This window comes from Etheostoma spectabile, chromosome 5 (genome assembly GCF_008692095.1).
Source record: "Etheostoma spectabile isolate EspeVRDwgs_2016 chromosome 5, UIUC_Espe_1.0, whole genome shotgun sequence".
Taxonomy (NCBI): Eukaryota; Metazoa; Chordata; class Actinopteri; order Perciformes; family Percidae; genus Etheostoma; species Etheostoma spectabile.
The window spans coordinates 24,390,795-24,415,653 of NC_045737.1; the positions used below are offsets into that span (position 1 = coordinate 24,390,795).

A 24,859-nucleotide genomic window follows, 5' to 3' on the forward strand; every position below is an offset into this window, starting at 1 on the left:
AATGTGTCATGGTTTTGAGTGTTCTGTTTCCTGTTTTATTTTGAAGTCTGTCTTTTCTCCCTAGTCTTGTCTGATGTTACTTCCTCTCTTGTGTTTTCCCGCCTTTTTTGATTGTTCTGCCCAGCCCTAACGTTTTTCACCTGTTCCCCAGCCCTAGTGTCAGTGTTTGAGTGGTGCACTGTGTGTGCCTGCTCATTCCTGGCTTCCTCTTTTCCAGGCCTGCATGCTTTTGGTACTTCTTTTATTTAATAAACATTAAACTCTGTATTTTGGGTCCAATTCTCATCTATCCCGGACGCAATGTTTCTCACCAGAATGCATTGTGTGCATGCTTAAGAGCTAACAAATGCATTTCCTTCTGCATGACACATTTGCAAAGCCGACTTTTGAGAAATAAAAATTGTCCTTTGCTTACATCCACATTTGCCATCTTACAGACTTCTTCTTCATTATTGGCTTTGTCAGTGCATCGTTACCTTTGTTGCTATCAATCAGATGTGAAGAGTGCCACCCGTGTGTTCGCGTGTGTCCATGTTCATCATCATGTGTGCGCACCATAAAAATAACATTGGGACCCATTCATACAAACACGGCTCCATAGCACTGCTAGTGGTCAAAAACTCCAGCATTTTCAGCATGATTTCCTTGTAAAAATTAATAAAAGTTTTTTTTTTTTCTGAACTTTGCTCTAACTGTAAACTGATAAACCGTTTAGAAATTCACATTGCAAATAATCATGTTAAATTACTTTTTGTTTGTTTGCTTTTTTTACAATGAAAACTTTGTATCTTCTGCAGTGACGCCAGTGACGTGTTACTCTAATCTGACCACTTTTTACCGTAACATGTAATCTAGCGCATTACTATTTCCAAACCAGTCATCAGGTTAAGTTACTTATCCAAGTCACTGTGTGTAACTGTTTTTTGTAATTTTCCTTAGTAAAAATGTATATTTTTGCTTTCTTCTTGCGTCTTGGGGTGTGAAGTCACGTATATGACAAGTCAAGTTTTCAGCATGAGGACAGTTCATGTGTACCACGCAGCGACACAAACATAAACAACAATGGAGGGAGGAGAGAGATGTGCGTTTTTTTGTGCCAGAAATATAGTCACTACTTTGAGTTTGTGTCAGCTAAAGATGGCAATATTGAGGTTAGTTGTACACTCTTTGTTGGTGGCCACAAAGTGCTATCTAGCTGCAAAAACACTGTGTCAAATTTAAAAAAAAACATTTGGAGTTGCAGCACAGCACTGGCAAACCAACAGAACAAGTCCCAGGTGGTGCGAAGCAGAGAGCAGGAGGTCCCCCAACACCTAAACAACAAAAGCTGGACTTCGGTGCAAAACCAGTAAGTGGGGGAGAGCTGAAGAAGTTGGTCCGGCAGTATGTTGTAGAGGAAATGCTGCCCTTAAACACGGTTGACTCTCCCTTGTTCCGTGCCACAACAAATAAGATACCTACTACTGTCAATGCCGAGCTGCCTCACACAACAGCTTTTGCTTCTTACATGGAGAAGGAGTATGCAGTGACGGATGGAAATCAGATGTCAGGAGATACATTGTTGGCGTTACTGTTAAAAATGCACTTCCAATAAAGTGAGTGTTGTCATTTTGTTTCGAGGTGGCGGGTTGAATGTAACTAATAAAGTAACTTGTAATCTACTTTAGTTATTTTTAAAATCAAGTAATCTGTAAATTAACAAAGTTACTGTTTAGAGGAGTAATCAGTAATCAGTAATGAGATTCATTTTTCAAATTAACTGTGGCAACACTGATCTTGTGCAAAAATACTGCATAATTGTGAAATGTCACCCATACGTTCACTCAAAATAGCAACAAAACATTTCTTTGCATTTAAATAATAACCAGCATTTTTTTAATGGAAAAAATTGTGGATTGTGAGTAAATATTGTGCTTATTGAATTTCCAAATATGATATCTAGTTATTGAAAGTTAATCCAAAAAAAAATGGTTGCTCCAGTCACAGCATGATGGCAACATTAGTCTTTGGGTGTAACTGGCACATGAACCACCGTTTTAAGGAAGTTTTCAGGGTGCTGGGTGCCATATTCTGTCATATTATGGGAATGTAGGCTATCCTTGCCTCTTAAACACATCCTTTGTATTGTTTGTTAATTCATAGAAATGTCACATGTATTAACATATTTCTTTCTTAAACACCAACCAACTTTAATCAAAAGCAGATGCTGCACCTCTATAGATCAAATGAATTTAAGTGCTGTCACAACAACCAGTTTTATATTACTGTGCTTGAAGCTTTAGTGGCTTTATATGAAACTGTGCTCCACGCTGTAGGTTACATCTATCATCTGCATCAGTGACATGCACCTGCTTTGTAAGGTGTGCACTTCAGTGAATGATGATCCCCTCGGCTCAGTAATGAAGTCTTTATGACGGCAAATTAGAGTGCTCCAAATTTTAAATAAACGCAGCTATTGATATAATAATGTTACATGATATAATAATCCAATTCGCATCGTGCAATGTGTGCATGTGAGAGAGACAGACAAGCACAGGTTCTGTTTTTTATGCTGTTTTCTGTTTTTTCCGTGACTTGGTGACAGTATATTTGAGCAGCACAAAGGCAGCCCTTGCTCGCTGACACGCGTCTGCTAAGAGGTAAGGCAAACAGCTGTCTCCTGTCACAAGCCTTCACGTGCTTGCTTTTGTCCAACAAGCTCTGATAAGCCACCATCAGTTCAGGGATGAGGTTGTGGGTGATCGTAAAGCAATCTTCCAGCACCAAAATGGTCGATTGGGCTGAAAATGAAATTGAAAATGAACTTCTCAAAGATGTAAAGAGAGGTAGGATCAAATGTTAATTAACTCTACTGTTTTGAGCTCAAAGGCCACTCAGGACTCATCTTGTAATAGACGCCATGAAGGCAGTCTGTGGTCCATTATGCTCCTGCTGAGTAAATCAAACTACTGTACACTACTCTCATTGCTTTATGGGCATCTCATGAAGCAAGCTCTAACAAAGCAAAATCATTATGCAAAGGGTATATTCCAGAAGAAATAAAACAGGGAGTTAACCACGTCTTGAAAAAGTAATTTTAATTGTACTTTTCCAGTTTCACATATACTGTTAACCTAGCCCTGTTTCAGAAACAGGGTGTCCTGCCCAAATGTATCTGTGTAACATCTTGACAAAGCAACTAAAGTGCTTTATTTTGATCCACGATTTGAATTTTTGCACATTTCACCATCAGCAGCACACTTTGAGGGCAGTATTGTCACCATTAACTCTCATTCAGATGGATTAAGTAATAAAAATTCAAAGGGGCAAACAACCAATTTAATAGGTCTATTTGAGTTATTTTCACTGTTGTGTCACTTATAGTTGATCAAGCACAGTTACATTCAAAGTTGTTCTTTTTAAGTATTTTAATGTTTAGGTAACACTTTACTTTAAGCAAGAGGAAATATGTGTTTAACTCCCATACTGTAAGTGGAGGCTGGTGTGTAAACAGATAATTAATGATAATGCAGTAAAACAGTGATAATATGTAATATGTCTCAGGAGAAAATATAATTGTTAACACTTAAAAATGACATTACATCTGCATAGATTATGTGTGTTAACACACATACAAGGTTGAGTTGTGTTTATAAATGCTAAATAGGTGGAAGTAAAGTAAAATGTTTTCCTACCTATAAGCTAAATCTGGTCACTTCAAGTATAAACTATGCAGTTTTTCTCATGCAGTTTGAATGTGTTATATCCCCAAATGTTTACAACATGTGGCTCCGCCCCTGGCATCTGGCTCTTAAAAACTCTGTCTTCTGGTGTTCAAGTGTTTAGACTGTTGAATTAGCCTGATCATGTCTATTATTTATATTAAGAAAATACATAAAATGAATCAGCTGTTTCAGCTACCACAATAACCTGCTTTCTGGAATATTCCCCATGCTTTATAATGAATTAAGATGTGTTGTCCCAAATCTTTGGTCAATGATCAAAGCTTTGTCTTGAACTACACTCAGACTTACTGATTTCATTCTGAGATCACTAAGGCTTTTAGAAATTAGGGATGATTCACTAAGTGAAAAACAAAGTAGCTGCAGACAAAAATGCTGTTTTAAGGGCTGTGTGTGTGTGTGTGTGTGTGTGTGTGTGTGTGTGTGTGTGTGTGTGTGTGTGTGTGTGTGTGTACCACTGTAAAGTCACATTTGACAATGAAAAATACATATGTGCCACCTTATGAATTTCAATTTGAACCTCCTACCAATTAAATTTAGCGACAGTGTGAGGCAATTACAGCTTTTAACATTTTAATATAAACAATCTCATCATTGAAACACAGTATAACATGGTTCTGTGAACAATGCACTATAAGCTATAAATCAAACCGTGAAAGAACATTACATTTTAAAGTTAATCTAATATGAACTCCACCTTAATAATATAAATGATATCTTTCTCTAATTTAATTGGCACCAGCTATGTGGATATTGCTAATATCATTCTGGATTTCCATATTTAATGATGCATGCTTTTCATGGTGAATTTTACTTAGAAAATGTCGTCTTTAATGAACCTTAGAACAATCTCTAATAGGCATAATCTCGGAAAATGTAACTTCTTTATTTAAAAGGTTCTGGGGCCAATTTCGCTGAGTGCAGTACTTAAAATCCAATAGTTGAAGTCTTGGGGAAGCAAATGTATCTATTTGTAAAGGAAGAATGAGCAAACAGATTGTACTTCAAATGGCAGGGTACCGCAGTAGTGGACTCCAAACTCTAAATGCTTTCATAATTCCTGTGAGAGGAAATAAGCATGTTCATGCACAGTTTAGAACAAGAATGGCCTCAAACAGCATTAAAATGAGCAAACTAGCTTGTGCAGATGCCCTAAATGTTAAATAAAACAATGTTGCAAAACCTCCCTCAATGAGAATCCAATCATTATTAATGAGCATAACACATTAGTGGTATGCAAAGTAGTTTAAAACCGCTTTTTTGATTGACCTCAAAGGCACTACTCTTTTCATTTAAATTGCGATGAAAAAAATGCATGTGGACATGTGTGGCATGGGTGTGTGATATCAGGATAAAGATATGATTTCCAGAGAAAGGTGTTCAATGAAGTTCTGCACTGGTTCAGTGGACAAATATGCTCTCCCGGGAAACGTCTGTGCTTTGCGCTTGAATTAAACTCATGCTACGCTGTAACATCTCTTTTTGTCTGTCTATCTACAAACACTATATGTGGACACACACACACACACATATCATTCAGATTAGCTGTATATTATGAGTGGTGATATTCTCTATTAGCAGCAGTGTTTCAGCTGTATTTGTATCCCTGACTGAGAGACACAAACACTGGACACAAGCACAGGAAGAAGACAGGAATGAAGAAGTCTGCTGAGAAAATGAGAATAAATGGATGTCAATCTCCATGTGGAATTGGTAGCCAATGATCCATTAAGGCAGCCTTTCCACAACAGACAGACAAAACAGCCTGAATTAGAAGTGCCTGACATTTCAGTTAATTGCGCTAACCATGTCAGCTCCACAGTAGCTGCAAACCAGTTTAAGCCTTAACCTTCTATTCATCGTATGAAACAGGCGCAAAAGGCCTCGTGCATGGCTTATATATGCCTGGATAACTAAATAAAAATGATGAATACAGTACATTTTTTGATATATTAAAGGGAATTTATATTCAATGAATGAGTACAAGAAGCAAATGTAAATAAGCACTATACAACATGAAAATACATGATGTTTCATAACTGATGAGGGAAAGAGGCAGCAGATGTACAGGCCTAAATTAATTTTCAGTCTGTGTGCAAGAAAAGTGCAAAGTCTCCTTCACTGATTCAAGAAAAGAAAGCACAACTTGCTGTGTCATGAAAGCAAAAGGTTTTATTCATGTTTGAAATCACACAACTACCACAAGGAAGACTTTTCAGTCCAGGGTGTAGTCTGGTTAGAAAGTAACACTAAACATCTTTAATACATTAGAATCACTGCCACAAATCATTTGTCATGACTTTTTTCTGTTTCAGAATCACATACAATAGAAAAAAGAGAAAAAAAGACGTTTTGAACCCTGTTGGACAGAGCTGGAAAATGTACAGTTCTGAATACTGAAACCTCTATGCATTACAGTTTTTATAGTGATTTTTTTTCTCTTTTTTTCTGCATAATTTAGTAACAAGATGAGCAACATTCAAAATGTTTTTTTTCTTTCTTCTTCTTCTTCTTCTTCTTCTTCTTCTTCTTCTTCTTCTTCTTCTTCTTCTTCTTCTTCAGTATTTACAACAGTTTCACTGTTTGGTGTTAATTTATCAACAATGTTCATCGCATCCCCCCCACCCCGTCGTAAAAGTCACAGACCAACAACTTCTTCTTCACCATCCCACCGCCCCACACCCTCCCCATCTCTTTTTCATGGTAGTAATATTGTAATCATTTTCATTTTTTTATTTTTGTCATTTTAAGTTGCGGTACAGCAACAGCATTTTATTAAAAGATTAAAATATACATTAGATTACATAGAGGATGAAGAGTTTACAGTGTTACAAGATGTCTTTAAAGTAACTAGAGGAAAACATTAAATAAGAGCAAAAGAAACTATGGTGGTGATTTTGTTTAGAGGTAGTAAGTGAGCACTCTAAGCTACAGAAATTGGAAATTATTGTTCTTTTCATGAATTTGAATGAGGTAATAAAGCTGTGTTTTGATTGGTGGGATGTATAATTACTCTTAAGCTATATTATGTACAACTTTTCCTGCGTAACGGGGCCTGCTCCTGTGCGCCATGAAGGAATGATATACTGTGTATTATTTGTTGATAAGTAGTACAAAAAAAATGTTTACATATGTACATACTAAACATCAAATTATAAAATATGGAACCGTGTCATGTTATAGTCAAGCAATCAATTACACTTCTTTATGTTCCAGAGTTTGAAGCCATTTCCTTGTACTAATGTATACGGCTGTAAGGCAAAATAAATCTTGAAAGTAACTACAAAGCTGCCATTGAGCTGTCAACAGTAGCATTGTTAAGTTGCTGGACAAGATTGCAAGCACATTACAGTCAAAGAAACAGCTGCTTTAATCTATGTATTGTAAGAACTGAAAGAGAACCCAATTATCAAAATGGCAAGTGGTAATTAAATCAAGAATCAAACAAATGGGCGCTTAAAATGTCACATTAAATGCGCAAGTGTCATCCAGTATTTTAAGTTTGGAGGAGCTAATTATCCTGAAAGTTTACCGAGTATCATCGGAAGGCTGTTTTCTGTTTGTGTGTGCTTACCCCTACGACAAACAAATAAGAGCATGGTGATCACATCGGATTTATGGAGACAGAAAGAAAAACACTGAACAACCAGGAGAACACTGGGTGTTAATGTATGAGGATGTGTTTGGCTTGGTGCGTGGGGGAAAATGTTAAAGTACGGGGGGAAAAACAATCTGTTGTGTTTTTTTGTGTGTATCCTCTGTAGTTGGTCAGCCAGTGAAAATAGTCCTATGCCAAGCTTTGAGGAGAAGATGCATTAACAACAGATCAATTCGAGGTATCGGAGTGCACACTTCCGGGTCCTTCTGTCGGAGATATCACAGAAGACGGAGTCGCTGCATCTTGCCATCCCCCATTAGCCTGGTACACAAAAAAAGGTTGAGATTACAATCACACACTCTGCAACATGAGCTTGGTACATTTTTATCCCCCCAAAATGTAACAAAACACTCCAACACAAAAAAAATGGAAATGAAAATCATATAGATTCTTGTTGCACTAATGTGTCAGCTGATATTAACATGTTTATGCCGTGCAATTAGTCTTTGCATTACAGTGGCATCAGCATCTCGGAAATTTGTCTTGTGTCCTGACCAATGGGAGCAGTCCCTGAAATCGGTGTCTAAGCAGATTTCAGCAGCGGCGGACAGCTTGTCTCTACATATTCTCCTGTCAGTCAGGGAGAGGGAGGGCATGGGCTGGGTGAGGTGGGGGGAGCTGAGTGAAAGTGACAGGGCAGGGCCACTCCGAGAGACTTTGCTTTGCTCCTGGCATGATCTAGCCTTTACTGGATCTGTCTACGTCACCACCAACAAAGCTAAAGGTTAGTCTATGCTAATGTATCCATGTGGAACTTTTAGCTTTGTTGCTACAATATAGGAGCTTTGCCACAACTTGACTTGATTTGAAAATTGTTCCGTTACTATACTTTGCTCTGATTCTCTGCTGTCATCGTCGCTCAGTGCTGCTGTTTTCCTATATGGATCATGCAGAGCACATGGTGAGCCAGTAGGCACAGGTCTACACTGTGCATGCAAGTGAGAAACCTTGTGAGAAAGTGAAAAAAACACTTGATCCTGGTAGGAGCTGACATGTCTAAAGAGCTTATAGCAATAAGGCTTCAGCAAAGCCAACATGACACCAAAAGCATGGAATGCTGGCAACAGCCCCTCACTATTTGTTTACATAAAATGTGTTCACTCTTTCTTCAGATAACTACTTTTTTTTTTTTTTTTTGCTGCAGTAATGCAGCAGTCTAAGTGTTTTTGATGCTTAAGCTTTAAATAATATTAGACTGTAGCTATGCGCTCGTTTTACACAACAGGCATATCAATATGAAGAGAGCAAATACTGAGGTTGTGATATAGTGCAGTGAGAAAGAGAGAGTGAGAGAGAGAGCTGTCTGATACTATTTCTCTCTCCCTCCCTCTCTCTTCATCCTCCCTCATCAACAGAATTAATCTTTACCCTGATAGCTTCAGATTGTGCGCTGCTTTACAAAAAGGAGCCATATAAAACCTCATCAAGGAAGATGGATTTCATCGTCTAGGAAAAGGCTGCGGGCGGTCACGTGTTCATATGTTATCATGGAGATAAGGCTATGGAAAATTATGTGAAGCATTCTGGAAAAAAAATTGCTAAATGCAATAGATACCGTGCAACGTGCGAAAAAAAATCTCATTTTTGGTTTGAGTCAAACAAAATATTGAAAGCTGTTTAATAAAGTAAAGCTGGAGATTTTATTCCCCCCGCTGTGTAACGTGTTCTGTTAAACTTTTATTCATATCAGCTGACAAAGTGACACGGTACTTCATCTGCTTTGGGGTAGCTAAAAACACATGGAATATTATGTCTATCTGTATCTGCAATAATGCAACCTAAAGTACTGTTACTTTATTGCTTATACCCGTGCAGCATATAACCACTGAAAGCTCTACTCACATTTAAGCCGTGTGGACTATACATTGTGTTCCCCCCAAGAGCATCATTGTATCCTGCCGTCTGATTGATAACATGGCGCAGGGTATCCACCTAAAGGGGGACAGACAAGGTGGACAAGCTGGTCAACTCAGTGTCTCAAAGCAGGTCAACGCTAAGTGCAAACATGCTCAGTGAAGCAACAGATACTGACTAGTGTGAAATCACAACTCCTGAGACAGCACATGTGTAACACAGCTAATAGATTTCCTAATGAAACAACATACCGGTAGGCATACTGACATTACTAGCATGCTTAGATCTATGACATCTTCTACAGCGGCTATAAAAATGACAATAATGTTCGAAATTAGCTTTTATGTTTTACTTAAGTCATCAATGAGCATAGTTTTTTTTTGCATGGTAGTAATTGTGTGTCAGTTTTGCAGCTGCATTAAACTCACAAAATGGAAGACATCAACAAACTAAAACAAGATGAGACAGGAAGACAGCAATATATAGAAATACAGAAAGAAAGGGGGCGGGGAACACAGTACCAAAAACCCAATACCAACCCAAGAGTTCAAGTCAAAGCCAAATGCATTTGCACAATTTAAAAAAAAATTTTTTTTACTTGAGATGTTTGGAAATTGCTTCGCGGCATTATTGCTGTGGGGTGGGATTATATTTTGGCTGCCAAAATATTCCATCCAAAGCGAAATAGTCAGTAAACACTTCGGTCAATTGGAGGTTACAGGTGGCCTCGCTGTGGTAATTTAAACTGCTTCCTCGCATGAGCAGCGTGTTTTTTCCTTTTGTCATTTTTGCTTTAACGTGTTTCAGACTGCACTGTGGATGGCTCAGTACACAGGCAAGACAAGGACAGCTCTCTGCGCTGGTAGTCAGGAACTGTCCCTGATTGTTGATCCTACCTGTGACTGTACATTGGCTCCGACTTGTGCCCCTTGGTAAGAATCCCCATTCAGACTCTGCATGCTCAAGAACATGTCCCCAGAGTTTGGGAGGTTAAAAGAACCTGAAGAACCTGGAAAGGGAGGATGTAAGTAGCTGAATACATGAGAAGGCTATAAAGGGAAAGCACACACACACACACACACACACACACACATGTGTCTGCATTCACAGACCCAAAACTCAAGCAGACAAATACACAGGAGAAAGACTCCCATAAAGCAGGCGACTACAAGGGTGAAGAAAAACAGAAGAGGACGATATGCAGAAAGACTGAAGGGGATTTTTCTTTTAGAACAAATGCAGTAGACACAAATGAAATGAAAATCACACGACACAAGGAGGAGGGGAGGCTGGCTCTATATGTGGTTGGTCGCTTAAGCTCCCAATTGTTCCACATCACCTACTTCCAATCTAATATTGGCAGGGAGGTATCACATGGTAAATGACAAGGACAATAAGAAGCTTATGAAAAGACCAGTACCAGTAAACATGTTGGTTAAAAGAGTGTTTTTGCTCTCTGCAGAATCCAGCTGAAACTCCTCATCTTTCATCTGGAATCCTGGGTGCAAGAAAAAGGGACCACTTCATAAGCTTACCACATCCCGACGCAGGTCAACCTAGTCCAAACTCAGCATCACATTACTCATTAAACCGGACTAAACATGGCCTCCATTTAGGCTTTGTGTTTGTGTTGTATATGACTCTTATTCAATATGAACTACATATAATGCAATTTTGATATAATACTATTACTGTAGGTACAAATGCTCCCAGCAATTATCTGTCATTTTATTTAGCGAATAAAATAAAACAAAAAATAAAGCACTACCATGCAGTGGGACTACATACCATTACATTACAAATGACAGGAAGCTGACAGAAAGTCAAGGGAAAACAAATCCCACTGGCATCCAATCTGAATTTTTTTGCCAAAAATACATGTGTTCTCGGTTCACAAGTCAGGAACGCTCTCTTTATGCATGAGTTTGCTTGGCATCAACTGTCTTATAGACAGGAGACACTGTGATCCCCAAGCTGGGAGCAGATTCTGTCACTCTCGCCTGTGTGAATGGTGCATGAGAGAGTGAGGCAGGTAGGCAGCGGGTTAAGAGCTGAGGTAGAGGGCAGGTCGTTTTTTTTTTTTTTTTGTCTATTTGCAGGAGTGCCTACCGGAGTTAGGTGTGGTAGGAGAGTTGGCCTGGCTGTTCTGCACTGCAGCGGCTGCAGCGTGTGCTGCATTTACAGCGGTCTTGGCGGCATACAGGTTGGCTTCTTCCTGAAACTTGCCGATATTTTTCTTGTACCGGATCCTTTTGTTGCCAAACCAGTTGGATACCTGTGTGGTAGAGCATAAGGAGGAGGAGCAGAGGAGTCAGACGTCAAGCAGCCACAGCACCGTGCACTGAGCAGTGTGATTGTTTCAAGATGTCATGTGTGGGTCCATCAAGTACCCAATTCCCAGCCCCTGCAGTAATGTCCGCCGGGTACACAAGCTAATTAAGCCATAATCAGGAACCACTTGTGTCTTCTCATGGATGGGAGCTTGACATGCTCTTGGATCTGTCTCCTGACAAAACTAAAACACAAGGGGCTCCTATTCCACACTTAAGTCAATGCATTATGTATATATTTCTTAAATCAGGCCTGATATGATACAAATCCTAACATGTCCCTCAGTAAAATATAAATATATCTTCACATTTTACCCTCTAAAGCGCACTGATTCCAGATCAGTGACTCTAGGTGATTGACACCTTTTGTAAATACAATTATAATTAGTTAATATTAGTGATGTAAAACGGGCAGGGTAATGTGAGGCAGCATTTCATATTTTACATGAACAGAAAAAAAAACAAAAAAACATTGTATATCTCTGATAAACATTTGACTAAAAGTCCTATTAAAGCATGCACACCACCTTAACAGTAATATAATAAACAGTTGGCCTTAATTAAGAGCTGGCCTTGGTAGCTGTGCTTTAGTGTTTGAAAATAACAAAACATAAATACAGCAATGAAACACTTTTTGTGTGTGTGTGTGTGTGTGTGTGTGTGTGTGTGTGTGTGTGTGTGTGTGTGTGTTTGTGAGAGAGAGAGTGAGCACACATGCATGCTCAGTGATTCGGGAAGCAACTTTTGTTTGTAATTATCAAAAACAAGAGTTGGAGGGTAAAGACCTGCAGACATGTGAAGCAGTAAACACAGATCATCGGGGCAGTCAGTGTTAATTGATGTGTTGGGAGAAAAAAAAGATGAAATATTTTACCAAACGGAAATTGAACTCTAAAGGCTGAGTGAAACTGGGTAGATTCAGATTCAGAACAGTTGGAAAAGCTAATTTAATTGACTTTAAATGATGACATCCAACATCAGTCAGACCCTCAAAAGTTGTATGAGGGGTGAACCTTACGTGTGAATGCTGCGCAATAACAGTGGTATAATAATGATATGATGCTTGTTTTTAATGGTTCTATAAATTAGAGTGTCTTGTCGCTGCGCTTCTGCCCCCTTCTCAGGCCCTGCAGCCCACGGCTGGACCAGCCAAAGAGCAGCTGCCCCTAATGACGCTTTATTTAATTTCCACCCATGTGCTTAAATTTTAATATCCCCAGCAGCCCGCCAATGCTGTTGCGTAAAAAACTGACTGGATTTGCAGGACATGAGATCATTTCTATCCTGCACGTCTCTGTGCTCTAAATCTTTAATATCTAGGCAATTAAAATTAATGACCATTCAGGCGAGGCCCACTGTTGGCAGGGTTTCCTTGACATCAATTGTTTGATGGGTTTACCTAGAGGTTAAACTAACAAGCAAGGTTTAATTGGAAGCAATGAAAGCCCTGGCCATCATCCTTTTTACTTAACCTGCTTATGGTGGATTGTGGAGTTGAAAACGAGGCAATATTCTCGCTCTTTCAGACAGCTCACAAAGTGAGCACAAACCCCTCGAAATCAGAGAAAATGTTTTCTAAAGCCCATCAGTCTGTTTAATTTCACAAAATGTTTATGCAAACAGTGTATTACACAGAACTACATTTATTAAAATGTCAGTTGGAGTGTTTGCACATGAAGACGTATTTATATCCTTAAGTAACAGTGGTAGATAGACACTGGTTGCTTTTTTTCCTCTTAACCAAATAGGGCAGTGATGCATGTTAATTCTAGCGTTTTATATTCAAATGTGACTATTTCATAAGTTAGGAAAAGTTGAAAGATAAACTTGAATTACTTTAATCTGCTTTTCTTCTTTATGATAAAGTGTGTCATGACTGTATTCTGCCACTATATGGTGTTACAATCACGGAGAGAGTCAGCAGCGTTGGCATCAAATCCTCTGGACGTGACACAGCACCCTGCTCCACTCTGTACATGAACATTTCTCTCTTGCTCACTGAACTCTGGCTCTAGTGATCCTCGGGTTCAACTAAATATTGAACAAATGCACGGCACTGTAAGGTGTGGAGCACAACCCAATCTACAGAACTAATTCCCTTTTATCTTGTGGCAGGCCATGCATTCAATTGACTCCTATGTGTGGTGAGAGCCAGGTTGTGAGATTGAATTACCTGACATCAGCAGCCTCAAAGGCAGCGATTGTGTAATGACCATGCGAACTCCTCCCAAGAAAACGATACCGTTGCCTTCATTGCTGCCCACTAGAGAGGCCATGGAGCTGCGGTTAATAATCATAACTATTTCACCCTATTTCAAGTCAATACTCCTCGCTGGTCAATGTAAGGCAATGCATGGTCTGTCTATGATCTCAATATATCTGAGAATACAATACTCTAAGCCTTAACTACGAATGCAAAAGGTGGTTTCAATAGCTGTACTATCATCAATTATACAGGTTGCATTAAAAATGAACAAAAGCTCAATTCTTAGCTTCTCTGAATTCACTACAATCTGAAATATTGAAAAGTGTCACTCAGAAGAAAAATTTAAGCAATTCAAATGATTCTGAACAGGAGTCTGCCTAAAATGTCGAACATTTGGCGCACATTAAATCAATAATGCCCTCTGTAAACCCTGACACAAACCACATGCAATCGCATGTCTTCATTCAGGAGCCCAGCACAGTGACACGAGGGATGGAATCCTGCCACTTGGGTAATTGTAATAATGGCAATAGCTTATTGTATTTTTAGGGCTCAGTATGTACTAAAATCAGACGCACTGACATAGTTTTTTTCTGTTCAAGGTTATCACTGCAGCATTTAGACTGAACTGAAACACTGGCATTGAGCTGCAGGGATCTCCTGAGGTAAAGCGCGTTCATTCTCAGGGAAGATGATGTGCATCACTCGCATTTTAAATGACCCCTGCTTAAATGATGCCGGGTGTTTCGTCAGCAATGATGTATTGAACATAGCTGCGGACCAATATTGGTCTACCATTTACGACGAATGGTTTTTACTTAATAAACTGCTTGTGTAATCAACAAAGCCCGCAAAAAGTATTTTGCGGGTGTTTGAAAAATGACTCCGCTGAGCCCTCAGAGTGGCCACAGCAAGCGGTTTTGCAACTCTGAAAGGCCGGGGCACGGTGAGGGATAACACACTTACGGCGCACTCGGCATCATGTCGAGCCCCCGACTTTGTTACTCACTTAAAATGAGCCAAAGCACTAAGAATAAGTCAATAAGAATGTCTGCAGTGGCCTCCGCTGGTCGAGGAGTTCGCCACTAATGGGGCCTGAGATGAGTTCAAGTGAATTTTTAAAAGCCCTCTAATTTCTGCATAGACTGATTTGTTCTCGTGGGAACTGGAACGGTGACCTGTTTTTGTGCGGCACTCAGAAAGCAGAGTGGAGCTCCATTTGTGAGGGTCGTTGGCCATTTCTTTAACCGCTATAAAGCACACAGCAAGCACAGGGCAAGTAAGGGGGGCTAAAACTGATTTCAGAGCTCAGTTTGAAGATTCAAAAGACCACACAATTAGTCGACGCTCTACGACAAACAAAAGTAAATAAATAATGTAGTAAACAATAGCCAAAAGGTAAGAAATTCATGTGACACATTTGTACACACATAATATGGTGAAAACATGGGTATAGTTCATAAAAAATATGAATCAATCAAAAATTGTCTGTTCTTGTGTGACGTAAAGGTGGGATGTAAATGCTCATTATCCACTCTTTTTTTGTTCAAATTAAAAGAATTCAAACTTGAAATACTGTTCATTTCATGATAGCATTAGCATTGATCCAGTGGTGTGAGGGAGGGAGGTTCTGTGCAGTGGAAAATTGTGAAGCTATTACATACATGAACAAAAAAAATGAAAACAGTGGATCAGGAGAAGTTATGACATACCTGTGACACTGTGATGGTGCTTCCCACCCCCTGAAGGCAAAAAAGAATGGGCTTTTACAGTATCTGACTCTTCATGACTACACTCAATATACCCCTCAACACCCCCTCCCAACACAGAAAAAAACACTGCAGATTATTGTATAGATGCATGTTTCTGTGATATAGTGTCTCATGAGGACAACCATAGAACAATAGAGTATAAAAAAATGTAGTCACAATTACAGCAGAAAAAGAGAGCACAGGATAATAATACTGTGGGGGGGGGATATATTGCCTTCAGGTTTATATATAAAGTGGGGAAATAATATTTCAATATTTATTTCTGAATTATATCATATATATGAATCATATCTGTGTAAATCTGTGTCTCTATGTCCCACCTGGCAGCGGTAGATGGCCGCTCACCCAGAGCCTGGTTCTGTCTGAGGTTTTTGCCTGCTACTGTAAAGGAAGTTTTGTTCTCGCCAGTGTTGCACCCAATGCTTGTTCAATGTTTGTTCATTGGGGTGGGGGGGTGAGAATATGTTAAGTCTTTGCAAATTAAAGAGTGGGGTCTAGAGTCTATCTGTAAAGGGTCCTGAGATAACTTCTTTTGTGATATGACACTATAAATAAAATTGAATTCAATTCAATATAGCTGAGAATTAGCAAAGCCCTGCGAGGTTGCTTGAACAGCAAACATACAAATAAATAGCCGGAATCATGTTGAAGCACAAGACTTTTACTGCTTTTCTTAAAGTAATGGATGATGCCATTTGTCTTCCCAGCTTATGACCTTAGCGACTGACCAGGCAACAGAGAGAGAGCACACATGGTAGATGGGAATGAGAGGGGAAAATGGCAGGGGACCCAGCGTTGGGGCGGCTAAGTAAGGACAGCATAGTGCTTTTGATTGAGGCCAAGATGATATAGGCCTCCCCTCCCGGTGGCCCTGCTCTGACTGACTGGGACCAGCCTTGACTGAAGCATCATTAGGCAGCCACAATGTCAAGGTTAGCTAAAGACATTGTGTCTTGGCGGTGTGACCTACGGTAACTATCCCTCTCGACTTTAGCCTTTTCCCTCCCTGATTACCCACCAGCTACTGTTAAGTGAGCACTACCCACCTGGGAAACTGTGATGCTGCACTTCTTAGCCAGCTCCTCTTTAGCCTCCTCGCTTGGATACGGGTTGCTGAGGTGCGAGTAGAAATATTCGTTCAAGATTTCAGTCGCCTGCTTGCTGAAGTTTCTCCTTTTCCGCCTGAATGGGGAGCACAACCAGAGAAAGGCAGAGCGAGCCTATTAGCAGGACCGGGCATTAACTTATCCATTTGGATTGCACAAATTGCACAATCAATCTCACACATAAATGGTGAAAATAATGAGGAATGGGCTCAAAGGGCCCTCAGGAGCAAAATATGGTGTCCTGCTCAGAGACACACAGAAAAAGAACAGACTCCCACCAATAAAGTCACAAGCACATACACACATGAACAAACAATCACAGTCACAAAACACATACAATGTTTAATTTGGTCTGTTGGTCTCCCATCTCCAGTCCAAGCGTGTAATGTGTATAGTTTAGTGCAGCGGATGGGTGGGCTTTGTGATGGAGCGCAAAGCCCAGTCGGAGTGCATCTCGGTACATTATAGAAATCACGGCATGCACAGTTGAGCATTGTTCCTGAAGTGCCACAGCCCCAGGGACCTTGAGTAGAAACAAGCAAATTCTAACTAGATCTGGGTCCCCTTCCCTCCCAAGGGCACTACTTATCGTGTTGGTGAGCATTTGCTTATTTTGCCTTGTTTACTGTGCTTGACACAGGCAGCGGACATAGCAAAATGTGCTTCCACTTGGCTTGTTTGGCCCCGGCGCTCTCCGCAGAGCGCCACAGTGCACCACACTGTTAGTGATTAGAGTAATCCACAACACCTGCTGATGACCTCCCCTCCATCCATTACACATGACTTGGTCTCCACTTCATTTGGTCTTAACTGTTCTCAGGTGCGGGGGCCTTGATTATCTTGAAAATGGATAATGCATGGAACATGGACATCATTAAAATCATGCATCTCTGCAGTGCTCATACTGTGTGCTGTGCCAGAAAAAAAAGTGAGAGGAAAAACCAACTTCCGACCTGCACACAGTCTAAAAAATGGCCTTTCCCACTGAATTTCTTGAAATAGGTCATACGGAAACAACACAGGTTTCTAAATAATAAACACACGCACAAACATATATGAAGTATTTGAATACACTGCACGATCCACTGACCTGGCATCAAGGAATCTGGAGCGCAGGATCATGACAGCCTCACAGGTGCTCTGTTTCAGTTGCATCTGGATGGAGCTGAATTTACGGTGGATGATTCCCACCATGCGCTCAATCTCTTTGGGAGAGATGGGCCGCGTACGAGACTGTTCCCTCAGCAGGTTCATCACATGGGTGGTGAATTCGTTGCATGCCTGCCAAGTGACAAAGAGACAAAAAGTGTAGGCGACGTGAGTTCTGCAAATGTCCCAAGTCACAGCAGTGAACTTAGAAAAGCTCTTTGACTGAGACTAAAGTTTTGTACATTTTTCATGTCGGAAAATGAGTTTATTACATGCAAGCTTTTTCTGTTAAAAGCTTTAACAGAGTGCAATGTTTGTACATTACGTTGATGACATAATAGGTGAAGTCATCTTTGAATATAAATGCAGATTTGCAATTTGGCTTGGCCCTAATGCAGAGCGAATTTAAACAGCTTTTCGTTAAACCAGTAGTTCATACATGATTAATTAGAATAACTCATTTACGTAGTGCACACTTTAGCTCATTACTCTGAGTAAAATTCGTTAAGTATTTACATTTAGATAATTAAAACCTGGAAACACCCTTAAGAAAGATGCATTTACTCCAGGCGAAGTGTTGTGTGCCCCCGCGTACCCACCTCCTCTCTCAGAGAGCCCGGAGTAAATTAGTCTAATTTACCTCACTGGCTTGCTGAGGCATCACTGTTACACCTTCTATTTTCGCCCATAATGCCTGTGTTAAATGGCAGGCTCAAAGTGCTAGGTGAAGGAGCTGATCATACTCTCATTTAACACAGATGACTAAGGCTCTCCTTTGGATCTCTTTAATCAGCTTCATCACACTGAATAATACTGGAATTGTTTTTCCCCAAGCTGAAAACACATTCTCCCCTATCATGGATATTCTCCACAGATTTCTTGCTAATGCAGTCAAAAAGCTGTTCTGGATGTTCTGAAGCAATTAAATACACCTCAATAGGTCAACACTGAAAATTGAAATAGCTGGTAGTCACACATGGTTATCTAAACCTTTTGATGGTGAAAAAATTAATTGATGTTATTCTGCTTTTTTCTTGGAAGTGAGGAAGAGGAGGAGTGGTATTTACGGCAACAAAAAGAAAAAGACTCCTGGAGCTGTTCTAGGGAGGATCTTAACCTCACCTGTTCGTATTTCTCCAGCTCCGTATGGTAGATCTGTCTGATCTGGGTGAGTTTGGCTCTGTAGTCAGAATGTTCGATGGAGTTGTCGGCCGCCCCGCCAGAGGCCGCGGCTGCAGCCGCGGCTGCAGCGGATCCGCCGCCTTTCTCTGGTCCCGCCACGCCTTCTGCCAGCAGCATGTTGTCTAAACGCATGAGCTGGGGGTCTGGGGGGTCCTCCTCCTGGGCACCACGGATGCTGAGACCTGCAGCAACACACAACACAGGAACAAAGGGCTGAGCTAATGCTTTCCAGGGACAGTAAAACTTGAACAAATAATACTAATAATGAATAATCACATCAAACAGATCAAATAGGCCTCCACTGAATTTGTGAAAGGTCCTATATTGTGAAGAGTGTGATTTCCTTGTCTTTTATTATGAGGCAGGTCAGGTGCAGTATAAATACTGTCAAAGTTTTAAAACACTCAATCCACAGAGAAATGCACACAGCCCATATTCAGAAATGCAGCATTTAAATGTGCCATCAGGACTTTGGTACGGTTGTGATGTCACAACTAGACGATATATAGGTAGAAAGTGCCGCTACAGTGCCATTACAGTCATTCCCTGGCTGGAATGACGGTACAGAGACTCTGAGAGTGCAGAAATGTTGACCAACCAAAGCAGACTTTTTAGGATTGGGGCTTAAATAGACTAAAACAGAGTGTGAATGCAGTTATGTTTAGACAGACATTATAAGAATAATATTGTGTTTTTTTTAACATTAAAGCATGTAACCATGTTGTAGCAGAAACAAAAAATATAAGTATGAACCTGATAATGAGTATGATATGTCTCCTTTAAGAGCAATTAAAATCATTATGTCTGTGTAGTCTGCTATAGTGTGATATTTCCCCTGCAGGTATGAACTGGGTGCCTACTGTGTATGTGCTGTGTTTCTGTCGCCCATGTCTATGCCTGTTCTCTTTTATTTACACACTGCGCTGCACACTGTGTGTACGGGAAGGCTGACATGACAGCAACATCCATAAACTGACAAATGCTCAATGGTGAAGTGGCACTTCTACTCTGCGAAAGGATGCTAAACAGAAAACTATACCTCTAGTGAGTGTCTCTGTCTTTGACACAGTGAATGCTGGGAACTCCAAAAAAGTAACCTAATTTCAATTTGCTTATAAGGTTTGAATCTTGTATTATTTTACTATCCTGATTTTGTAATATTCTAAGAAGTCATAAAAATGTGCTGGTGGACTAAAAATCTACATACGGCAAAATGAGTGCAGAGTCAATTTATGTAAAGTGCTCATTCATGAATTCCTCTTTGGCTCTCAGACCCTGCTGTTTATTTCCTCTGGTTTTCTGTCTCGCTGGTCTGTCAGCGAGTCGTAATCACCCAGCAGATAGCGTACATGCACACCTTGATGCATTGGCAATGCAACCCCAATGCCAGGCTTTACAGAGAATAAACAAACAAAAGAACACTGCTGGTGCATTCCACTCTAATAAGTGGATACAAATGTAGCTCAATGGGCAGTAAATACTGAGTGGCTACTCGAACATTATGATTACCAGAGATGTTTCAATTCAATAATCCCTTCCGCAATTCAGGGATTTTCAACAGCTCATTACAGCTTCATTAAGATATGGCCAGCAACTGGATTCTAAATAAGAAGATTAGTGGCTCTATTGTGTCAGCCAGTAGGCATGCAATCAGAGAAGCCCCTTTACCACGCTTTGACCGACTGACCCTGCACACCACCCCCTGGACGAAATGCTCAAGAGAAAACCTTTTCTTCTTTCTGTCTTCCTTATAAACATATTCTTGAGTAAAACAAATTTAACAAATGCATTATATTGTAGCCATTCCCCTGATGCTTTCATCTCTGTTTGTGTTTTGTTCGACTGCAGTGCCGCTGAAAAAACAAATTTGCCTCTATTTATGGATCGGCTGGCTTTGGGTCTTTGAGGTGTAATGGTGTGAGAGGAGTGGATGAATGTGGCTATTTGTGTTGGAGACATTGAGATGCTGGACAAGGCTCTATCAGGCTTGCAGAGCCAAGCCAAGCCATCCATGTGGACAATATGCCGCTGCTCCACTAACCCTCATCCACATCACACTGCATCTGCGCAACTCCACCCAAAGCTCTCGTTCTGGACAGGCTCGGCTGTTTTTATTCCAGTTTGTGCAGCATGAAAACAAAATGGCACATGATTCAAATGTTGACTGACCAGCCTGCATGGCTACATATCTCAACATGCTCTAATAGCTGGTGGTTTGTCTGCCACTACAGCTCATATTTTCCTAATTCAGTATTTACTCCCACTCTCTGATTCAGCTCAAGCTCAGTGGGCTGCACTTTGTGCTGCGGGTGGTGGTAAGTAGGTAGGTATGTTTTTCATGTCAGGTATATTAAATATAACTCTGGGACGCAGCGTACATTTCCACACCAAACCCAGTTGTCACTTTCACTCCACTCACTCTATATCCAGGGAAAAGCAGCTGAGGGGATTTACAGGGCTTTTCAGCTAAATGGGCATAAATCACTGGTTTCTTTCAAGCTAAATAATCACAGGCCATAAAGAGCTACTAGTCTCTTTCCATATATTACCTCAAAGTTCCTGTGTGCAATAATGTGGTCATTCACGGCAAAGGAAAACAGAGTGGGACATTAGAAAGTGACATGTAATCCTGTTAGTCCATTGACATGCCAAGTGGCTGTGACATTTTTATCATACGTGTCCATTTCTATTTGGGAAATCAGCAGGATAAAAATGATTACTGTGCGGCCCCTAGTAGCAGACGGCCCTGCAGTAGTCCACCAGGGTGTATTTGTGCCACAGCAGCTATGGCTGGCCCTTCATAACACACATGTTGGCAGGGATGATGCGTCCATCTCATATACTAAAGAATTAGAAAAATAAGAAAACATAGCTTACAGAAAAAAAGAAGATGAAAAAAAGGTGCAATATATCTCTGTCTTGCTGTGCACCTTTGTTGGTGGAGCTAAAGATTGCGGATTCACTGTCTAAGCTCGGCATCATCACACGACTTCCACAAAATAGGCTTGAGCAAGATAATATCTTTAATTTGCTGTGTGGTTGACAAATCTGTATAGTAACTTCGCAAAGCCACAGTCACATCCGTGCACTGCCAATGCTGCTTGCCTGCTCAAATCTTTATCCTGTTTTTGTCTGATGATATGGGTATTAAAACAAGTTTGGGCACCCGAGTTGAGCTTTAATCCACATCCACAGTCAAAGTGGGATTAATTTCAGTGCAAAAGGGAAAGTACGGGAGTTGTGTCACCTTGGTAAAGCCTGCGAGCAGTTGGAACTTAAGAATGAAAAATCTATACATGGTCTGGTTATTTCAAATAACTCTGATGATGCCGGCTCACTTAATTACGAGAATGAATTTAATGATGTAGAAGAATGAGAGAGAAAAAAAATCTGAAATTGTTAAAATAACGTAACATGTCCATAATCTGCCTCATTTGTCATTCAACAATACAGGTGGAGCGGGTGGGACAAAAGGCACTTGCCTATATGATTGTTCCTCATTTCTCCTCTGTGGCGGAGACAAAAGGAGACACTGTGATTAATCCATCCCTATCAGTCAGGGGCGGCTCCTCTTTTCATTTTTTACAGGTTTCACCGTCAGTATCAGATCCGAGGAAGTAACAAATTTGACACATAAAGACAACACAGCCCTTTTCCCCTCATATACTCTCCCCTGTTCTCTGTTTATAATCATTTCCGGTTCTGGGCTGTTGTCTCGTACATCATTCCCTGCTTGAAGCCCTGACAGTGATCTGAGCACTGCCTCGGGCCGCTCTCCTTTTCCTCCCACCTCTTTTTCCCCCTGTGCCCTCTTTTATTCTGTGGGCTTAGCTGACCTTTGGCCCGCTGCTTGTTTACTCTCATCACTGAAGTGTGAGCAGGAGAGCCATAAAGGCAGAGCCCTGCTGGGTTAATGTGGCCTGCTGAAGAGGGAAGGCTCGGCTCTGGGCTTCTCCACTTCATTCTGCTGCACTGAATGCACTGTCAGATGTCAGACAATACATGAGAAGAGCAGTGCATTGTGCAGATATAGCCAGAGATTTGACTTTTTGGCATATTTTTTGTCACTGAAATTTCTCAATGCTTTTCTGTGACGCTACATTTAAATGTTGCTGCTCGCAGAATGTGGTCCTGTCTGTTTAACCGGGTTTGACTATACGCACCGTGTCGCTGCTACTTCCGCCGATGTTTCCAAAAAACATCCTGTTCATCACAAGTAACCCTGCTCTCCTGTAGCCCCTCTCCTCACCAGCGCTCCCTTTGAAAAAATCTGGCCACGTATCGACACGCTGTTTGTCTAATTGCATTGATCGGCAAAGGTCTTCCAAAGCTTACTAATCGAAACAGAATTTATTTTCTGTCAATATTTGCAAAGGTCATCTCTCTTAAATCCGCGGAGTAGACGGTGTGAGCAGGGAGGCGGCTCAGAGGAGGAGGGGGAGGAGGGGGAGGAGGAGGAGAACCGTGGCATCTAGCCTGTTACTGAGGCTCGTCCAAGGTGAGCTTTAACTCTGGCTTGGCACTCAGGATCCAAGGCTTCTAATCCACCGTGTTATTAAAACCCTCTGCCAAAGCAGCACACTAGAGACTACAGAGGGTTTAGAGTATCCATTTCACAAAGAGGCCAGTGTCACTGCAGCCGCGTTCCACGTCTCCTTTGACTTCATATCATCTCTTTTGTCGTGGCGCCTGGATCAGTGACTTTCAGCTCCAGGAGCGGGGGGAGCTGGATCAAATTACCATTGGAAATCTTTTGTTCTGACAAATGAAACATAAGCATCCTTTTTCATCGCTGTTCTTAAAGGCTTTTTTAAGCTTGGCCTACATCCACATGGCACAAAAGAATCTGAGAGAATGCCTGCGGGCTCTCTCTCCAGCATGTACAGTAATTAACATGCCATTAACACATTAATACACATTAACTATTCCCAACGTTAATGGCGGAGTAATTACCATACCTGATACCACACTGTGGGGAAGCAAAAGCACATTTGCCACTTTGCGAGTTTCACTTTCTTTGTTGAGTGAGCTGAAGAGACTCATTCGGGGAAGGTGGCCCATTGAATGCTGCATTTCCTTTTGCAAATATCTACGCACGTTTACGCAACATAGAGCAGTGCTTTCACACACATAATGTTGCTGTTCTGATTTCACTACAAACACGCCTGAAAGGAAGAAAGTTGTCTTTGAAAGGATTGGCTTCAGGGATGAAACTGAAAAACTGGAGGGGACACAGGTGATTAAATGCAGAGTAAATGGCAACAGGGAATGAGCCCTAAACAGGGGAATCCCTGTCTAGAATGATGATGTATTTCCTCCCAGTGCGGTGAGTGATAAGCTAATCAGCCGCACTGACAGTGAAGTGTTACAGCCCCTCAGTGCTAGGTCAAGACTTCTCCCATCACACACCACCAGCACACACTAAACAGACAGCAGGATGGAGGTGGTGCTGGTGCAGAGTGGCTCTGGTCAGGAAAGAAGATCTCTGTCAGTTCAGGTAGCCTTTGTCCCTCGTCGATGATGATGATGATGAGCCCCCCCTTCCCACACCCCCACCCCCTTTTTCCTGTGAGGTGTGGGGGGGGGCTTGCCACTCTCAACCCACTCACCCAAGACATGCTTGGAGTTGGTTTGAGTGAAGGGGGTGGGAAAAAGACGACCTAAACAAACATCTTGAAGACATTTTGCCAAGCACACCAAAATTAATCACTGTCCCATGGTGGCACTGACATTTGTGGGAAGTGACACACAACATGAGACTAGAGGGAGAGGATGAAAGGAGAGTGAGGGAGCGAGGGAGGATGGGAGGGCTGGGTAAACAAGAGCCACCGTCACTCGCTGTGCTTGTGTGTGTGTGTGTGTGTGTGTGTGTGTGTGTGT

The 24,859-nt window shown here is 41.1% G+C and overlaps 1 protein-coding gene and 1 long non-coding RNA gene across 10 annotated transcripts in view; one reads left to right on the plus strand and one right to left on the minus strand.

Moving 5' to 3' along the window:
- Window positions 1-5,872: 5,872 nt before the first annotated feature.
- pbx3b (pre-B-cell leukemia homeobox 3b) overlaps window positions 5,873-24,859 on the minus strand; it is a 61,134-nt gene continuing 42,147 nt past the window's right edge. For 2 of the 9 annotated variants that reach the window (XM_032516648.1, XM_032516649.1), the window contains exons 3-11: window positions 18,920-19,161; window positions 17,739-17,929; window positions 16,589-16,724; window positions 15,483-15,512; window positions 11,344-11,509; window positions 10,655-10,732; window positions 10,131-10,243; window positions 9,223-9,312; window positions 5,873-7,641 (exon numbers count right to left, since the gene is read on the minus strand). In XM_032516648.1, coding sequence (XP_032372539.1) covers window positions 7,549-7,641; window positions 9,223-9,312; window positions 10,131-10,243; window positions 10,655-10,732; window positions 11,344-11,509; window positions 15,483-15,512; window positions 16,589-16,724; window positions 17,739-17,929; window positions 18,920-19,161 — 1,139 coding nt within the window. In that variant the 3' untranslated portion in view covers window positions 5,873-7,548. The remainder of the gene's footprint in view (window positions 7,642-9,222; window positions 9,313-10,130; window positions 10,244-10,654; window positions 10,733-11,343; window positions 11,510-15,482; window positions 15,513-16,588; window positions 16,725-17,738; window positions 17,930-18,919; window positions 19,162-24,859) is intronic. The other 7 variants (XM_032516650.1, XM_032516651.1, XM_032516653.1 and 4 more) reach the window with 5 other exon arrangements.
- On the plus strand, window positions 7,965-10,845 carry LOC116690003 (uncharacterized). The gene is made up of 2 exons (XR_004332125.1): window positions 7,965-8,104; window positions 10,697-10,845. It is a non-coding gene; the product is annotated as an uncharacterized LOC116690003 (long non-coding RNA).